The sequence below is a fragment of the Tupaia chinensis genome, unplaced genomic scaffold (assembly GCF_000334495.1).
Source record: "Tupaia chinensis unplaced genomic scaffold, TupChi_1.0 Scaffold000322_1, whole genome shotgun sequence".
NCBI lineage: Eukaryota > Metazoa > Chordata > Mammalia > Scandentia > Tupaiidae > Tupaia > Tupaia belangeri.
In genome coordinates, this window is record NW_006159816.1 from 5,786,440 (window position 1) to 5,802,897 (window position 16,458).

Consider the following 16,458-nt stretch of genomic DNA (forward strand, 5'->3'; position numbering starts at 1 on the left):
ATCAAGGAACACAGAATTTATTAAAAAGACAGTTGAAAAAAAAAAAAAAAAAAACAAACAAACTCAGGGCCATCAGGCAGCATGGAGGTTTAGACAAAGGGATCCCACATGGCCAAAGGATCCCACCATGGCATAGTGGTTAAAGGGCTGGATTTCCACATGGCTGACTGTGGTTCGAGTTCTAGACCCAGCAGTTTGAAAATCAACAACAAATAAATAGATACATAAATAAATAGGTATAAAATTAAAGACAAACTAAAAACAGCAGGACAATCAAATCAAGAAAAGGCTCCATGACCTTTAGTAAACTCTTCTAAAAATGCTTTTATGCTTTTTTACAACTCATATGATAAAATATACATATTTCCAACATTGAATTTACCCAAGATTTGACAACACTGAATTAACAATACAAAGTAGAGAAAAACTTACTTGGCCATAAAACTATATCAGGAATTCGTTGAAACATTCCTTCCCTGAGCAAAAATATCTCATGAAGACAATGACCTGTTTCACGTTTAAAAAAGAAAAATGCATGAACATCTGAAGTTATGGGAAAATTTTTAAGTTAAAAGTGAACAGTGCTAATTTATAGTAGCTTACCATGAGCTCTAAATACTCGATCATCTGTTTCTTGTGAATATGAAATATTAGTTTCTTTAAGGTCATGAAGAAAATCTTCATTTACAATAGAGGGAGGTGTATCGCTAGGATTTAAGGATGCCTAGAAAATAAAATTGGTTTCTGTGACTTACTGCCTAAAAATAAAATTTGCATTCCACTATTTGGGGTAACAACTACAAAAAGTAGGGTTTTTTTTTTTTTAAATAAAGTAAGGCAGAAACATAGGAAAATACCAATACATACATACAGAAATCAACTTTGTGACAAAGACAAATTACAAATCTTTGGTTAATCACATTCTATGATATAAGTTACAGGGGTCCTTTGCTTTTGTGGGTTAGCTTTTTGTTATTTCTAAAGATTGCAAATGAAAATCCAACAGGTGGTGTGTTGGCGAAGGTGCTGGACTCCCACATGGCTGAAAGGGTTCATGTCCTGGATCTGGCAGCTTGAAAATTCTGCCAGGTGCATACCCAAAATCCCAGGAAGAGAATGAAATGTGGTATGGCCATCTCCTCTGGGGGGTGGAAAGTAACTTTTCACTTTCTCTCTCACTGTCACTTTCTGTCTTTCTTCAGCAAGTGCACACACCCTATGGCAAAAACTTTAAAAAAAAAAAAAAAAAAAGATTGCAATCAAGAACAAGGAAGATAGCAAAGTCTCAAATCTTTCACTTTTGATTAAGAAGATTTAGAGAAAGCTATTTGATTTTGGCATTATCAATATTTTCATCTGTACATAAAATACAGCATTTACTATTCTCCAATTACCATTTTAAAATAATGAACAGAAAGCCTCACAGTAAGTAATAAACTCATTTTTATAGAGCTCCTGTAAAAATCATGACATAATTATAAACTTGGTATGTGATTTCAACTAGTAACTTAAAATCTATTTTTTTACTTTAAAACTGTGACAATGGGCATATTACACTGCTTCTGTGAGCATTGGCCTCTTCATCTATTAAATGAAATTATTACCAAATGTACAAGGAAAACAGGTTAAACATCATAACTTTTGTGGAAAAAAAAAACACCTAAAAGAACGCCTAGCATAAAGGAAAAGGTCTATAAATGGCTAACTAAATCAAATTTGCTTTAAAAAAAAAAGACACGATTAATTATGATGTCATCAGGAAGGTCACAATGTGTTTTTCTGATTTTCTATGCAAAGTGCATCATGACTCACCCAACGATGCAATATTCAGAAAAAATGAAATATAAAAATACGTAAAGAAAAATATGATACTTCTATATTTTCTTAGTCTCTTATTAAGGTACTGCATTAATTCATATAATAAATATTTACTGAGTGCCTGCTATGAGTAAAGCACTGTTCTAGGCCCTGGGGATACAAAAGTAAGTTAAACAGGAAAAAAAAATCTTAATCTCTTAGAAGTTATCCTATGGTTTAAGGAAAGGATCAAAAGAACCTCAATACAATGTATTGATTCCTAGTTTTAAGTTAATAAAATGTGAGGGTCAGTCCTATGGTGCAGTGGTTAAACCAGAGCATCTACAGCTGGCTCCCACATGGAGAGAATCTTGGTTTTGTCAGTTTCACAATAGGCAGGCATATGTGCACATGTGCGTAAAATGAAGAACTGGAGAATAAAGGATTGTGGTGTGACTAGGCCCTGTTGGAGGATGTTTTCCTCTTTTTCTCCAACTGGTAAAGTTTCCAATACGGTACGTGAATTATCAACACTAAAAACAAGTAATTACAGGGACTAGCAGTTAGTGTAATGACTATGTCGCTGGACTCCCATGTAATCGACCGCGGTTCAAGTCCTGGACCCGGTGGCTTAAAACTCACGCCAGGTGCATATGCGTGCGTGCCCAAGACCCCAAGAGGAGAATGGATTGTGGCGTGGCCATCCCCCCCGGCGGGTGATTTCTCGCTTTCTGTCTCTCTGTCTGTCTCTGTCTGGTGAGCGCACACAACCTATAGCAAAAACCTCTCAAAAAAAAAAAAAAAAAAAGTAATTATAAATATTTAAGAGAGATAAAGAACGGAAGAGATTAAAAAAAAAACCTTTAAGAAAAGTGGGCCAGCTCCACAGCACAGAGGTTAGGTGCTGTGCACTGGGAAATGGATCCTACATGGTCAACCATGGTTCAAATCCCAGCCACGGTGACTCACAAAGCACACCAGGCTTATGTTCCCAAATCCTGACAAGATGGAGAAATGAAAGGTAAAAGGACTGCAGCACGACCATGCCCAACTGAGGGTGCTTTTTTTTTTTCTCTCTCTCTAGGTCTCTCTTCTTGGCAAGTACATGCACAATCTGGCAATTAAAAACAACAACCGGTACCAGCAGTTGGCATAATGGCTACGTGGCTGGACTCCCATATAGTCAACCGCGGTTCGATTCCCTGACCTGGTGGTTTAAACTTATGTTGAGTGCGTGTGTAGGTGTGCCCAAGATCCCAAGAGGAGAATGGAGGAGAAGGGACTGTGGGGTGGCTATCCCCCCGGGGGTGATTTATCACTTTCTGTCTCTCTGGAGAGCGCACGTGCCCTATAGCAAAAACCTCTCAAAAAAAAAAAATTTTTTTTAAAGAATTTGGTTTGGGAAGTGCAGGAATTATTTTTTTGCCTAATTTAAATACCAGGGGAAAAAATATATGGATTTATAAACAAAGCGAACAAGTTTTCACTAAATATATAAACATAATAACAAATACAGTGGAAAACACACTGTAAGATATAGCTCCTGTACTTATAGAACTTACATCCAGTTAAGAGGAACATGTAGAATGTCATGCTGTAACCAAATAATAAAGTAATAATAATATAAACAAATGCTAAATACGTCATTAGTTTCATCATGTATACAGTTTACGGTTTTCTAATCCCACTTCCAAAACTGTGAAACTATATAAACAAACTAAAATTCTCTATCACTTGTAGCTTAATTGAATTTTTACTTTTTTGGTAATTTTTCAAATATTCTAAATGTTCTAGCTTAAATATAGTATTATATTTTTATTTTAAATTACTCTATATTAAACTAGGTTATTGCCAATCTATTAAATAATCTAAAAATAACACCAATTTATACCTTTTAATTTATACCAAAGTATTCTCAATTAATTTGTACTTTACTACTACCCTATGATAAGCAGGACAGTTATTACTTCCACTTCTCAAATAAGAAAACAAATGCTTAGAAAGGATATAAAGTTGGCCAGAGGCCCAGCCACAGTGGCATGCATTGCTAAGACACTGCTCCACAGGTTGGGATCATATGGGAGAGCCTGGTTCAATTCCTGATCTGATCTAAAAGTCAGGCACAGTGGCATGCACCTACAGTCCCAGCTGAGGCAGAAAGACTACAACATAGCAAAATTCTGTCTTATTAAAAGACAGAGTTGGGTCAGCCTGTGTCACAACAGTTAGGGTGGTTGGATCTCACATGGCGAACCACTGCAGTTCAAGTCCCATATACAGCAGCATGAGAAACATGCTGGACATAGGTGCATGTATACCTAAAATCCCAAGAGGAGATAGAGGAGGAGGGCTGCAGCATGGCCATTTACTCTGGGGAGTGTTTTCTCACTCCCCATTCCCCATCTCTCTCTTGCAAGCACACATACACTACTGCAAATTAAAAAAAAAAAAAAAGTCTGCCAGATAAATCTCAGATAAATTCTGAGATAAGAATCTTGTCTGTGACACTAAAAAACTGCCCCTAGAAAATATAACTAATAGGTTTAATAACAACAATAGCCAAAAAAGAAAAAAGAAAAAGAAAATTGTCAACTGCATTAAGGCAAACATAACAAATATTTATTTGTAACAAATTACAAAGATAAGTCTAATTAATTTGGTATTAAAAAAATACAGTATGTTAATAATCATTCTTATCTGCTTACTTTAGAGGTAGTTTTATGCTCCAGACTTACTCCAAGGGTATTTTGGATCCAATCTTTAAAAGTTGGTAAAACCATGCCACTAAGAGGATACCTAAGGTACAAAGAAGGTAAAGTATTAGAGCAAGATATCTTCATTTAAATGTAAACCTTAGATTCTGATTCAGTAATGGTCGAGCAGCTCTTATCAAACTAACCATCCCACATCTAACTATAAACTCTGAACAAAAAACAAACAAATAAAGCCAGCTATCTGAGGGTAGCATAGATCAGAAGCAAGCAAAAATAGAGGAAGCAGGGTGTGATACACTTTGAAGAAGGAAAAAGTACTATGCAAGTTTCTCGTTTTGTATTTTAAATAGGCTTAAGCAAAAAGAAGATTCCAGCTAATGCCATAAAAAGGAACAAAAATATTGAAAACCTACAGTCCTTCTGGTTCAAAGAACCAGAGAGGAGGTTATGGAGTAAACACAGCATCTGGAATGTTTACAGGGAAATCACAGAAAGAAGAGAGTCAGAGAAGCACCTATATTATCGACTCTATCCAAATCTGTAGTTGATCCTGAATTACAGTTATGGAGTATGCATCCAGTCTTCCAAACATCCCAGCTTAAAAGAACTAATTGTCCACCACAAAGAGGGACAAAATTTGGAATTTGAAATCAGTCAACTGCTTGATTGAAAAAAAATAAAAAACAAAGTCTCTTCAGAAGAATATAACAGAATCCAGAGTTTCTGCAATGTATCACTCATAATAGCTATGATAGACTCCAAAAGTACTAGACATGAACAAACAGCTAAGTGAAGAAAATACATATGTAATCAAGAAAAAGGGCAACTAATGATGACTGACGCCAAGATAACTGAAGATACTTAAAATAGCACATAAGAATTTCAAAGTAATTGGAAACCAGCAGTTAGCGTAATGGCTATGTCGCTGGATTCCCACGTAGTCAACCGCAGTTCGTGTCCTGGATCCGGTGGCTTAAAACTCACGCCGGGCGCGTGTGCATGCGTGCCCAAGATCCCAAGAGGAGAATGGAGAAGGGATTGCGGCGTGACCATCCTCCCGGGGGGTGATTTCTCACTTTCTGTCTCTATGTCTTTCTCTGTCTGTCTGGCAAGCACACGCACCCTATAGTGAAAACCTCTCCAAAAAAAAAAAAAGAATTTCAAAGTAACTATTATAACTATGCTAAAACACAAAAGAGAAAACATGTTCCAAATGAGTAACAAAAAAATCTCAGAGAGAAAAAGAAACTATAAAAAAGAACCATATAGGGGGAACCAGCAGTTAGCGTAATCGCTATGTCGCTGGACTCCCACGTAGTCGACCGCGGTTCGCGTCCCGGACCCGGTGGCTTAAAACTCACGCTGGGCGCGTGTGCGTGCGTGCCCAAGATCCCGAGAGGAGAATGGAGGAGAAGGGATTGCGGCGTGACCATCCCCCCTGGGGGGTGATTTCTCGCTTTCTGTCTCTATGTCTATGTCTGTCTGGCGAGCGCACGCGCCCTACAGTGAAAAATCTCTCAAAAAAAAAAAAAAGAACCATATAGGAATTCTGTAATTGAAACTCTAAGACATTCTATTAGTATCTCATTACAGATCAAATTTTAATGTCATTGATTATCAAATTTTCTATCTATTCATATCTCTGCCTATTTATATATCCTATTTTGAATGCCATTTTAAGTCTTTTGCTCATTTTCCTATGTAGTTACTATTGTTTCCTCATTGGTGTATAGAATCTTTATATATAATAGAAGCAAGGATATATATATTAAATATTTCATCTTACTCTGTGATTCACCTTTCACTCTCCTAAAACAGTGTTTTGATTTAAAAAATAGTTTTGCATTTTAACGTTGTTCATTTACTCATTCATTCTAAGTTAATGCTTTATACTCTCTTTTGCCTACCTCACATTCAGAAAGATATTCTATTTCCTGTTTTGTTATTGTTGTTTTGTTTTGTTTTAGGTTTTTGCCATGGGGCATGTGCAGAGAGCAACAGAGAAAGACAGTGAGAGGGGAAGAGAAATCACTCCCCAAGATGGTCATGCCACAATCTCTTTTCCTCCATTCTCTTCCTAGGATTCAGGGCATGCACACACAAATCTGACATAAGCTTGAAATCACCAAGTCAAGGACTGAAACCATGGTTGGCCACGTCAGAATCCAACACCTTAACCACCACACCACCTGCTGGCAGAAAGATATTCTGTGTATTCTTCTAATAGTCTTACAGTTTTAACTCATACATTAAACCTATAATCCATCTGGAATTGATTTCTGCAAATAGTATGAGAAATTAATTTTTCCAAGATGTTAAAGTCCTCCTATACCTGTTACCGTTTCATTTTGTGTAAGTTTATTTCCTTCATATGAGAAAGAGAGAGATACATAGACATATGTGTACATGCACACATACACAGTCACCAGGGTATTGCCATGCTACAATCTTCACCCAGTTTCCTAGTTAGCCAGGATCAAGGGATGTTCAAGTCAACCTGGATCAAACCCAGGCCTCTCATATGGCTCCAATATGGTACAAAGGCATTCTCCCACCTGCACCATCACAGCTGGGTCATGTGTGTATTTTGAAGTGAAGAGAAGAGAGACTTTAGTAGTCACTATCTATTCCAAAGCAAAGAACAATTAAACTACCAAACTGAACTAGATTAGAATAGATTACAAATAGGTCTTAACATCTGTCCTACAGGCTATTTAAAATTTCTAATGTGGAATACTTTTGCTTCAAATTATTTCTTACTTATTTCATTAGAGCTTGAATAACTGCAAAACCATTTAGCAACTAGTTTTAAATTATCTAATTTCAGAAAATGGAAAAAAAAAAGCCAGCAAGTGATGATATGCTCTGTGTCAAAACTAAATATATATTTATAAAAATGCAAAATTCAGTATGAAAGAAGCCATGCTAAGTCTTATCCAAAGAAAAATTTAATTAACAGTCATAGAAAGGACTCATTTTGTCAAATAATTTTTCTTTTTTAGACAGGGTTTTGCTATGTCATGACCCCCTAGCTTCAGTCTCCCAAGTAGCTGGACTATAGATGTAAGCGACTACACTCTGCTTTTTAGGGTGGGCCAGGAATCAAACCTGGGCTTTACATGTGGCCTCAATCTGCCAAATGGCACTGTCAACCATCTTGCGTGATTACAGCTGGGCCTCACATAATTTTAATAGCATGGGCTCTGAGTGGATGTCATTCCTTACATTAGTTTTATACACAACAAAATACTACCTAAAATTTAGACCAATCTTTACCTAAAGTTTAGTAAAATAAAAATAGAAGTACAATAAAAATAGAAGAAATGAAGATGAATAGATAGGTTTTTTAAAAAATACAATTTCTTCTTTATATTAAAATATAAGCTAGAAATCAACCAGTATGTTTGAATTTAGGATTATATAATAACTAACTTATTCATAAATCTAAAGAAATTGGCATGAAAATTGAGTATGAAACTCGTAGCTTAAACAACATAGCCATTTAGCAGATAAAATATTCTTCACTTTAGCTGACATAAAATTATCAATACTGGTAAACTGGTTATAATGGATTTCTTACCACCAAGTTAGTAATACCTCAAAAAGAGATCAGTTTGGAACTACAGTTAAATCTTAAACCATATGAGTTTGAACTGCACAGGTCCACCTACATGTAAACTTTTCTCAGCACGTCAGAAAATTTTTTTGAGATTTGTAACAATATGAAAAACAATGAATTTCTTTTCTTTCTTTCTTTTTTTTTTTTTTTTGTGAGAGAGAGATTTTTGTTATAGGGCACATGCCAGAAAGAGACAAGAGAGACAAAAGTGAGAAATCACTCCCCTAAGGAAAGATGGCCACACCAAAATTCCTTCTCCTCCATTCTCCTTTTGGGATTTTCGGCACTCACGCACACATACCCAGCATGAGTTTTAAGCCACTGGGTATTGGACTACGTGGGAATTAGCAACATAACCATTATGCCATGTGCTGGTCCCAATAATGAATTTCTTAACATTTTTTCATAGTTAATGTCTAATGTTAGTAATATATACACATATAAAAACTTCAGTGTTTTGTATCATATAAGACAATATTGGTATACATACCAATGAACAATTCACCCATAAACAAATGACATAAATTTATAATATCGCAAATGCTATATATTATTATAAATGTATTTTCTCTTCCTTATAATTTTTTAAATTTTTTTATCTCTAGCTTACTCTTTCATAAGAATATAGTATATAGTACACATAACAAAATATGTATTAACTGGCAATTTATTGTAAGTTTCCAATTAATAGAAGTTAAGTTTAGGGAAGTGAAAAGCTATGTGCAGGGGCCAGCACGTGGCTAGACTCCTACATGGCCAATTGCAGCCTGAGTCCCAGATCCAATGGCTTAAAGATCACGCTGGGTGTGTGTGTATGTGTGCCCCAAGTCCCAAAAGGAGAATGGAGGAGGAAAGAATGCCACAGGGCCATCCCCTTTGGGGGCGATTTCTCATTTTCTTCTGTCTCTCTCTGGCGAGTGCACATACCCTATAACAACAACAACAATAAATAAATAAATAAAAATAAACAAGCAGACGAAAACCACACATTCAGCTATGTGGGATCCAGTCACCTTAATCACCACACCACCTGGATGGCCTGGTCAGATAAAAGTCTTTAGTGAAAAATTATGTCACTGGGACCAGTAGTTAGCATAATGGCTATGTCACTGGACTCCCACATAGTTGAGTGCGGTTCGCGTCCTGGACCCGGTGGCTTAGAACTCACGCCAGGCACGTGTGCGTGCATGCCCAGGATCCTGAGAGGAGAACGGAGGAGAAGGGATTATGGTGTGGCCATCCCCCCCGGGGGGTGATTTCTCACTTTCTGTCTCTCTGTCTCTGTCTGTCTGTCTGTCTGTCTGTCGAGCTGATGCGCCCTATAGCAAATACCTCTCCAAAAAAAAAAAAAAATTATGTCACTGAAAATGCAAAGTATAACTAAACCAAATAAATTTTCTCTCCCGGGAACAGCAGTTGGCATAACAGCTATGTTGCTGGACTCCCATGCAGTCAACCGTGGTTTGAGTTCCAGATCTGGTGGCTTAAATTCACGCCAGACATGTGAGTGTGTGTGTGTGCAAGCCCAAGATCCCAAGAGGAGAATGGAGGAGAAAGGGTTGCAGTGTGGCCATCCCCCCAGGGGGGTAATTTCTCACTTTCTGTCACTCTTTCTGGTGAATGCATGCGCCCTATAGCAAAAACCTCTCAAAAAAAAAAAAAAAATTCTCTCTCTCATTTATACATCAACTCATGCTTTGGAAGCACCAATTCATACAAAATGCCTATAAAGTAGGAAAGTAATGACATTTTCCAAAATTTTTAGTTTATAAAAATCTATAGTATTAACTTTAAAGTATTCCAAAGTGCTTAAACCTGGAGTACTCAATTCACTTATGTCTTGGACAGAATAAGAGAGACAAGTTATATATGTAGAGCTTTATAAACTGACAAGTCACAAATCTGTTTAAGAGAGGAATTGTGCTCAGGAGAAAAAAGTCAGAAGATCTATAATGGCTTATTTTCGAATGTCAAAGTCATCCTCTCAAAAAATACATACAATCAACTATACTCACTTATAAAAATCTATTTTTTCAATGCTTTTTTAGATCAAAAATAGGAGAAACCCCCCACAATAAATTTTCACTGATAATCATTTTTCATTTCTGGTACCTGAGGATTTCTTTCTTTCCAGCTCTATTATCTTTCTTTCTGTTGATATTTCATCCTTCTTTTCTATGTGGTCTGCATTTTTTCAGTCCACCATACTGCTGGAATAGACTATACCTACAAATAATTTCAATAGTTATCCTCATAATCTACCCTCATAACCCCTCTGCCCACTAGACTCTTACTCGGAGGTCAACAATGCAAAGAAATGCCCTTTGGAAATCCATGTTGATATGAGTAGCACTGGCAGCAGTACTCCAAGGTCTAAAATCAACAAACAGTTCTCTGGTTCTATTACAGCCTAGATAAAAATCTTTATCAAGACCCTTCAGTCAATTCCATTTACTCTCAATTTATGTTCTCCAACAACATCAAAATTATAAATTTTGTTCTCTAAATATCATAACATCAGAAAGGACACTAACTATTCAATACTTTTAAAAAAGGATATATAGGGGCCAACAGGTGGTATAGTGGTTAAGGTGCTGGACTTCCACATGGCCAACTGCAGTGTGAGTCCCGGACCTGACAGCTTAAAACTCCTGCTAGGTATGTGTACATGGATGCCCAAAATCCTGAAAGAAGAATGAAGAAGAAGGGATTGCAGCAGGACCATGATCCCCAAGGGCAGTTTCTCACTTCTCTCTTTGTGTATCTGGTAACCACACACACCCTACAGCAAAGATCTCTTAAAGAGAGAGAGAAAGAACACTAATCTAGCTTTAAGTGAATACAACAGGGTTCTAATTGTAAAATCTGTCTATTAGGAGTATGGCACATGTGTCAGACTCTTGTAGCCTCAGCTCCTGTGAGAAAATTTACAAATCAAATGCCAGAACATACAAAAGAACTAGATTCTTTACAGGGACACATGGAACCTACTAAGGTATAGTTATCTATAAAGGTTTCTGTGACTAACCATTCATTTCACATAAACACACACTCTTAACATAAACTACTATGTAGCCAACAGCACTCTATAGAAGACTGTAGGTGTCTTGTACTTTCAATGGCACTGTGCTGAAATATAAGTGACTATCTGCCCCTTCCATAAATCAGAAACCTTATTTTCAAGGTCTACAGAAAGAGAGAGTAAGGACAGAGACTGAGGAGAGAAAGCTGACTTTCTAAGTTCAGAAGATTCATTTATTTTCTCTAGGTGTTATTTTATTTTATGAGAGTGAGAGACAGAGAGAGAGGAGCAAGTACTCATGACAGGAATTCCTCACACTTTGATGCCTATCCCCCAACCCCACAGCCAATCACAATACTGGGCATTTGCACTTGACATGACTTAGGTCAACTGGGGACTCGATCCTGCAATCAGCCATGTGGATTCCAGCACCACAAAGCAACACACAGCACCACAGCAGCGGAGTCTCCAGAAAATTTTTAGAAGCCGACTTCTACATAGGTAAGTTTCTCCTGTACTAGACATTATTCTATTTAAAACATAAAAGAGTCAATACTGGTAAATTTCATTTTTAACCAGATATCTATCTGAATTACAGTTTCTCAACTAAGGCTCCATCTGCAATGCTGGCCAGTCACATCTAAGGACAGAAATGAGAACACATACAGTATTTACATTTCCTATTAAAACAGATGTTAATCTTCATAATATCACTAAAATTAATTTCTAATTACTATTCCTGAGGTTTTCTTTTAGGTACAAATGGAATGATTTTGTTACAAAGGAAAGGAAATATATAACTTCTCCAAAGGACTAAAACTAAGCGATGTTAGGGCCAGCCAGTGGTATGGTGGTTAAGGCAGCTGGATCCCACACAGCCAACTGTGTGGTTAAAGTCCCTGACCTGGTGCCTTGAAAAACACACCAGGCATATATGTACACATGCACAGAATCTCAAAAGAAGAAATAGAGAAGGGATTGCAGTGTGGTCATCTCACTTAATCTCTCCCTCAGTCTGTCTCCTCTTTCTGGTGAGCACATATAGCCTCTAGCAAGTTACCAAAAAGAGAGAGAGCAAGAGAGAGAGAGAAAATAAAAGACTATGACTTTTTATTTTTGGAGGTTTTTGCTATAGGGCGCGTGTGCTCACCAGAAAGACAGAGAAAGACAGAGAGACAGAAAGCGAGAAATCACCCCCCAGGGGGGATGGCCATGCCGCAATCCCTTCTCCTCCCATTCTCCTCTCAGGATCTTGGGCACGCACGCACACACACCCAGCGTGAGTCTAAGCCACCAGGTCTGGGACTCAAACGGCGATCAGTCAACTACATGGAAGTCCAGTGACATAGCCATTACGCTAACTGCTGGTCCCAGACTATGACATTTTAATACAGTGACAGACCATATAAGTTTAAAAAACATTAATTTAAGTATATGCTAATTTTTTGGGGGTGGGGGAGAGGTTTTTGCTATAGGGTGCATGCCCCCACCATACTGACAAGAGAGAGACAGAGAGACAGAAAGGAAGAAATTCCCCTCAGGGGTGATGGCCACGCCACAACCCCTTTTCCTCCATTCTCCTCTCAGAATCTTGGGCACACACACACACACACTCACACACGTGCATGCCTGGTATGAGTTAAACCACCAGGTCCGGGACTCGAACCACAGTCGACTACATGGGAGTCCAGCAACATAGCCATTACACCAACTGCTGGTCCCAGTATATGTTAATGTTAACATCCAGTAGATAGATAGTAAATGAAAGTACAGTACTAGTTCAGACTCATAGTATAACTGACCTTACTGTTTTTAAAAAATTATTTTATTTAACTTCCTTTCTTTCTTTCTTTAAATTTGACCAGAGAGGAACTGAATGTGCAAGAGAGACAAGGAAAGAAAGTGAGAAAGCAAGTCACCCAGTCTGGGACTCAAACTACGGTCAGTCATGTGGGTGTCCAGCGCCCTTAACCAACATGCAACCTGCTAGTCCCCTCATTTTTTATTTTAACTTAGTCTTATTTTTAACTTATTTTTTTAGAGCTAGCATTCAAATATTACATACTTTGTGCTCATTGCCCTTTCAAAAATTCCAGCCTGGTAGCACAGCAGTGAACTGCAGCACAGAGGGAGCCAGATTCCACATGGCCAGCTGGGGTCTGGTCTGAACAGTTTAAAACCAATCCAAGCAACACATGTGCACAAATCTAGGATCCTGACAAGATGGAGAATTAAAAGCAAAAAGAGGGACTACTAGATGACATAATGGGTACACAACTGGACTCCCATGTATTTAGACCACAGTTCAAGTCCCAGACCTAGTAGCTTGAAACTCACTCCAGGTATGTGTGCGTGCATGCCCAAAATCCTGAGAGGAGAACGGAGGAGAAGAGACTGTGGTGTGGCCATTCCCCTTGGCGGGGATGATTTCTCACCTTCTGTCTCTCTGTCTCTCTAGCAAGCATAAGTGCCCTATAACAAAAATCTCTCTTAAAAGGAAAAAAAAAAAAAAAAGGCAAAAAGGATTGCAGTGTGACTAGGCTTTGTTGGTAGGGCCTTCCCCCCAGCTGCACCCCATCCTTCTCATGAGTGCACGTGTACTCTCTAGCAAAAAACAAACAAACAAACAAAAAAATACTATTGGGCCAGTAGGTGGCATGGTGGTTAAGGATGCTGGACTCCCACATGGTGGACCATGGTTCGAGTTCCAGATCTGGCAGCTTGCTTTCTCACTTTCTTTCTCTCTCTCTTGCTCTCACTCTGTCCCTCTCTGGTCAACTTAAAATCAATAAATAAATAAAGTTAAATAAAGTAATTCTTAAAAAAAAAAAAAAAAAACTATCAAGTTCAATTAACAGAGCTAGACTCATAGCCTAATGGTTAAGATAACCAGATCCCAAATTGCCAGCTGTGGACTAAGTCCTAGCCCCAGAGGCATGACAAACACACAAGGCATATGTGTATGCATTTATATCCCAAATCCCTTCAAGACAGAGAAATGGTGGAGAAGCAATTGCGGAGTACCATACCCGGTTATAGGTTGCTTTCTCTCTCCCTCCCTCTCTCTCTGTCTTTCTCTAGCAAGCATATGTGCCCTCAGTCAATTAAAAATAAGCACATACATTTTATAAGTTAAAAAAAAAAAAAAAAAAAAAACAAGGGCTGGCAGGAGGTGTGGGGGTTAAACGCACTAGACTCTCACATGGCTAACCATAGTTCAAGTCCCAAAACTGGTAGTTTACTCTCTGTCATTCTCTGGTCAAAACCGAAAAATAATGGTAATAAATAATTCTTTAAAAAAAAAAAAAAACACACACACATAATAAATAACCAAAACTAAACTTTTGGTAGGGCATTGTTGCTTAAAAGAAACTAAGAATTCATTTCACAATTCTGTCCACTGGAATCAACAGTAACAATACAAATTCCCTTTGAATTTATATATACAAATTTTTCTAGCTCTATTGAATTATGACTGAAATAGCTTTATAATTCTTCTCAACACATTACCAAAGGAATTCCAGAAATGTGAAAGCCATCACACAAATGACTGGTCTTTCCCCATCACTTCTTCCTTAATACATCTCAAAAACTAATTTTTTAAAATAATTATTTATTCAATTTTATTTATTATTATTTTCTCAAATTTGCTATAAGGCACATGCATTGACCAGAGATAGAAAGCGAGAGAGAGAGAAAAAGTGAGAAACCAAGCCACCAGGTCCAGGACTTGAACCACACATGGCCATGTGAGAGTCCAGCACCCTAACCACCATACTACCTGCTGGCCCCAGGAAACTAATTTTTAAAATACTATTTACTTTAAAATAGTATTAGGGACAGAAAGTGGTAAGGAGGTTAAAGTGATTGGATTCCACATGGATAACTCCATGGCTCCAGTCTCGCTGGGTGCTTGTGGATACATGCCCCAAATCCCAAGAGCAGAATGGAGGTAAAGGAATTGTAATGTGGCCATCTTCCCTGGGGGTAATTTCTGACTTTCCCCCCATCCTCTCTGTATCTCTCCAGCAAGCACACATATCCTATGGCAAAAACAAACAAACAAAAACTAATTTATATTCACATAGACATAAAATTATTCACCTTTTTAAATAAATCACACTTAGATGTAAATTATTACTTAAATATGAAGTTACTTTCAATGAATCAATGGTATAGGGTGGTGGATGACTAGACCTTATTTGGATCCTGACTCAAACTACTTATAAAAGGCAAGACCAGCTATGGGACCAGTGGGTGGCATAGTGGTTAAGGCACTGGACTTCTACATGGCTGACTGCAGTTCAAGTCCTGGACCCAGCAGTTTGAAACTCACACCGGGCGCACGTGTGCATGCCCAAATCACGAGAGGAGAATAGAGATGGAAATGTGGCATGGCCATCCCCCTAGGGTGTGATTTCTCACTTTCTATCTTTCTGTCTTTCTCTGTCTCTCCAGAGCGCACGTGCCCTACTGCAAAAAATCTCAAAACAAAACAAAAAGGCAATTGTGCAGGGTTAGCAGGTGGCTGATGGTTAAGATGCTGGCTCCCACGTGGCCAACCATGGTTTGAGTCCTGGACCTGGTGACTTGCTTTGTCACATTCTCTCTCTCTCTCTCTCTCTTTCTCTTTCTCTGGTGGGCACATGTGCCTATAGCAAATTTTAAAATAATCGTAATAATAAATAAAGTTAAATAAATAATTCTCTTTTTTTAAAGGCAGTTGTGAGACTGGGGAAATGTGAATATGCACTGAATAGCTAGATAGAAACTTTTATTATTTTGGAGGTAAGACAATGGCACTATATGATTGCATTAGGTACTTATTTTATTAAAGGATACATATAAGGGATCTTCAAAAAGCTCACAGAAAATATGTATCATAAAAAATTATGCAGGGAACCAGCCGTTAGCGTAATGGCTATGTCGCTGGACTCTCACGTAGTCGACCGCGGTTCACGTTCCGGATCCGGTGGCTTAAAACTCATGCCGGGCGCGTGTGCGTGCGTGCCCAAGATCCCGAGAGGAGAATGGAGGAGAAGAGATTGCGGTGTGACCATCCCCTCTAGGGGGTGATTTCTCGCTTTCTGTCTCCATGTCTCTCTCTGTCTGTCTGGCGAGCGCACGCGCCCTATAGTGAAAACCTCTCAAAAAAAAAAAAATTATGCATAGATTTCAAAAATGTTTTGCACCCAAATAAACTCATACTTTAATATGATTTTCCATAAACTCCTTGGATTCTTTAATATATAAATATTTTTCTTTTTTTTTTTTTTTTTTTTGGGGATTTTTCTTTGCGGGGCCGG

General features: G+C 38.0%; 1 protein-coding gene across 3 annotated transcripts in view; it reads right to left on the bottom strand.

The window, feature by feature from the left end:
• Positions 1–16,458, bottom strand: part of AGPS (alkylglycerone phosphate synthase) — a 135,974-nt gene that overhangs the window by 119,032 nt on the left and 484 nt on the right. For 2 of the 3 annotated variants that reach the window (XM_014589018.2, XM_027773120.1), the window contains exons 2-4: positions 4,503–4,593; positions 604–724; positions 433–507 (exon numbers count right to left, since the gene is read on the bottom strand). In XM_014589018.2, coding sequence (XP_014444504.1) covers positions 433–507; positions 604–724; positions 4,503–4,593 — 287 coding nt within the window. The remainder of the gene's footprint in view (positions 1–432; positions 508–603; positions 725–4,502; positions 4,594–16,458) is intronic. The other variant, XM_027773119.1, reaches the window with a different exon arrangement.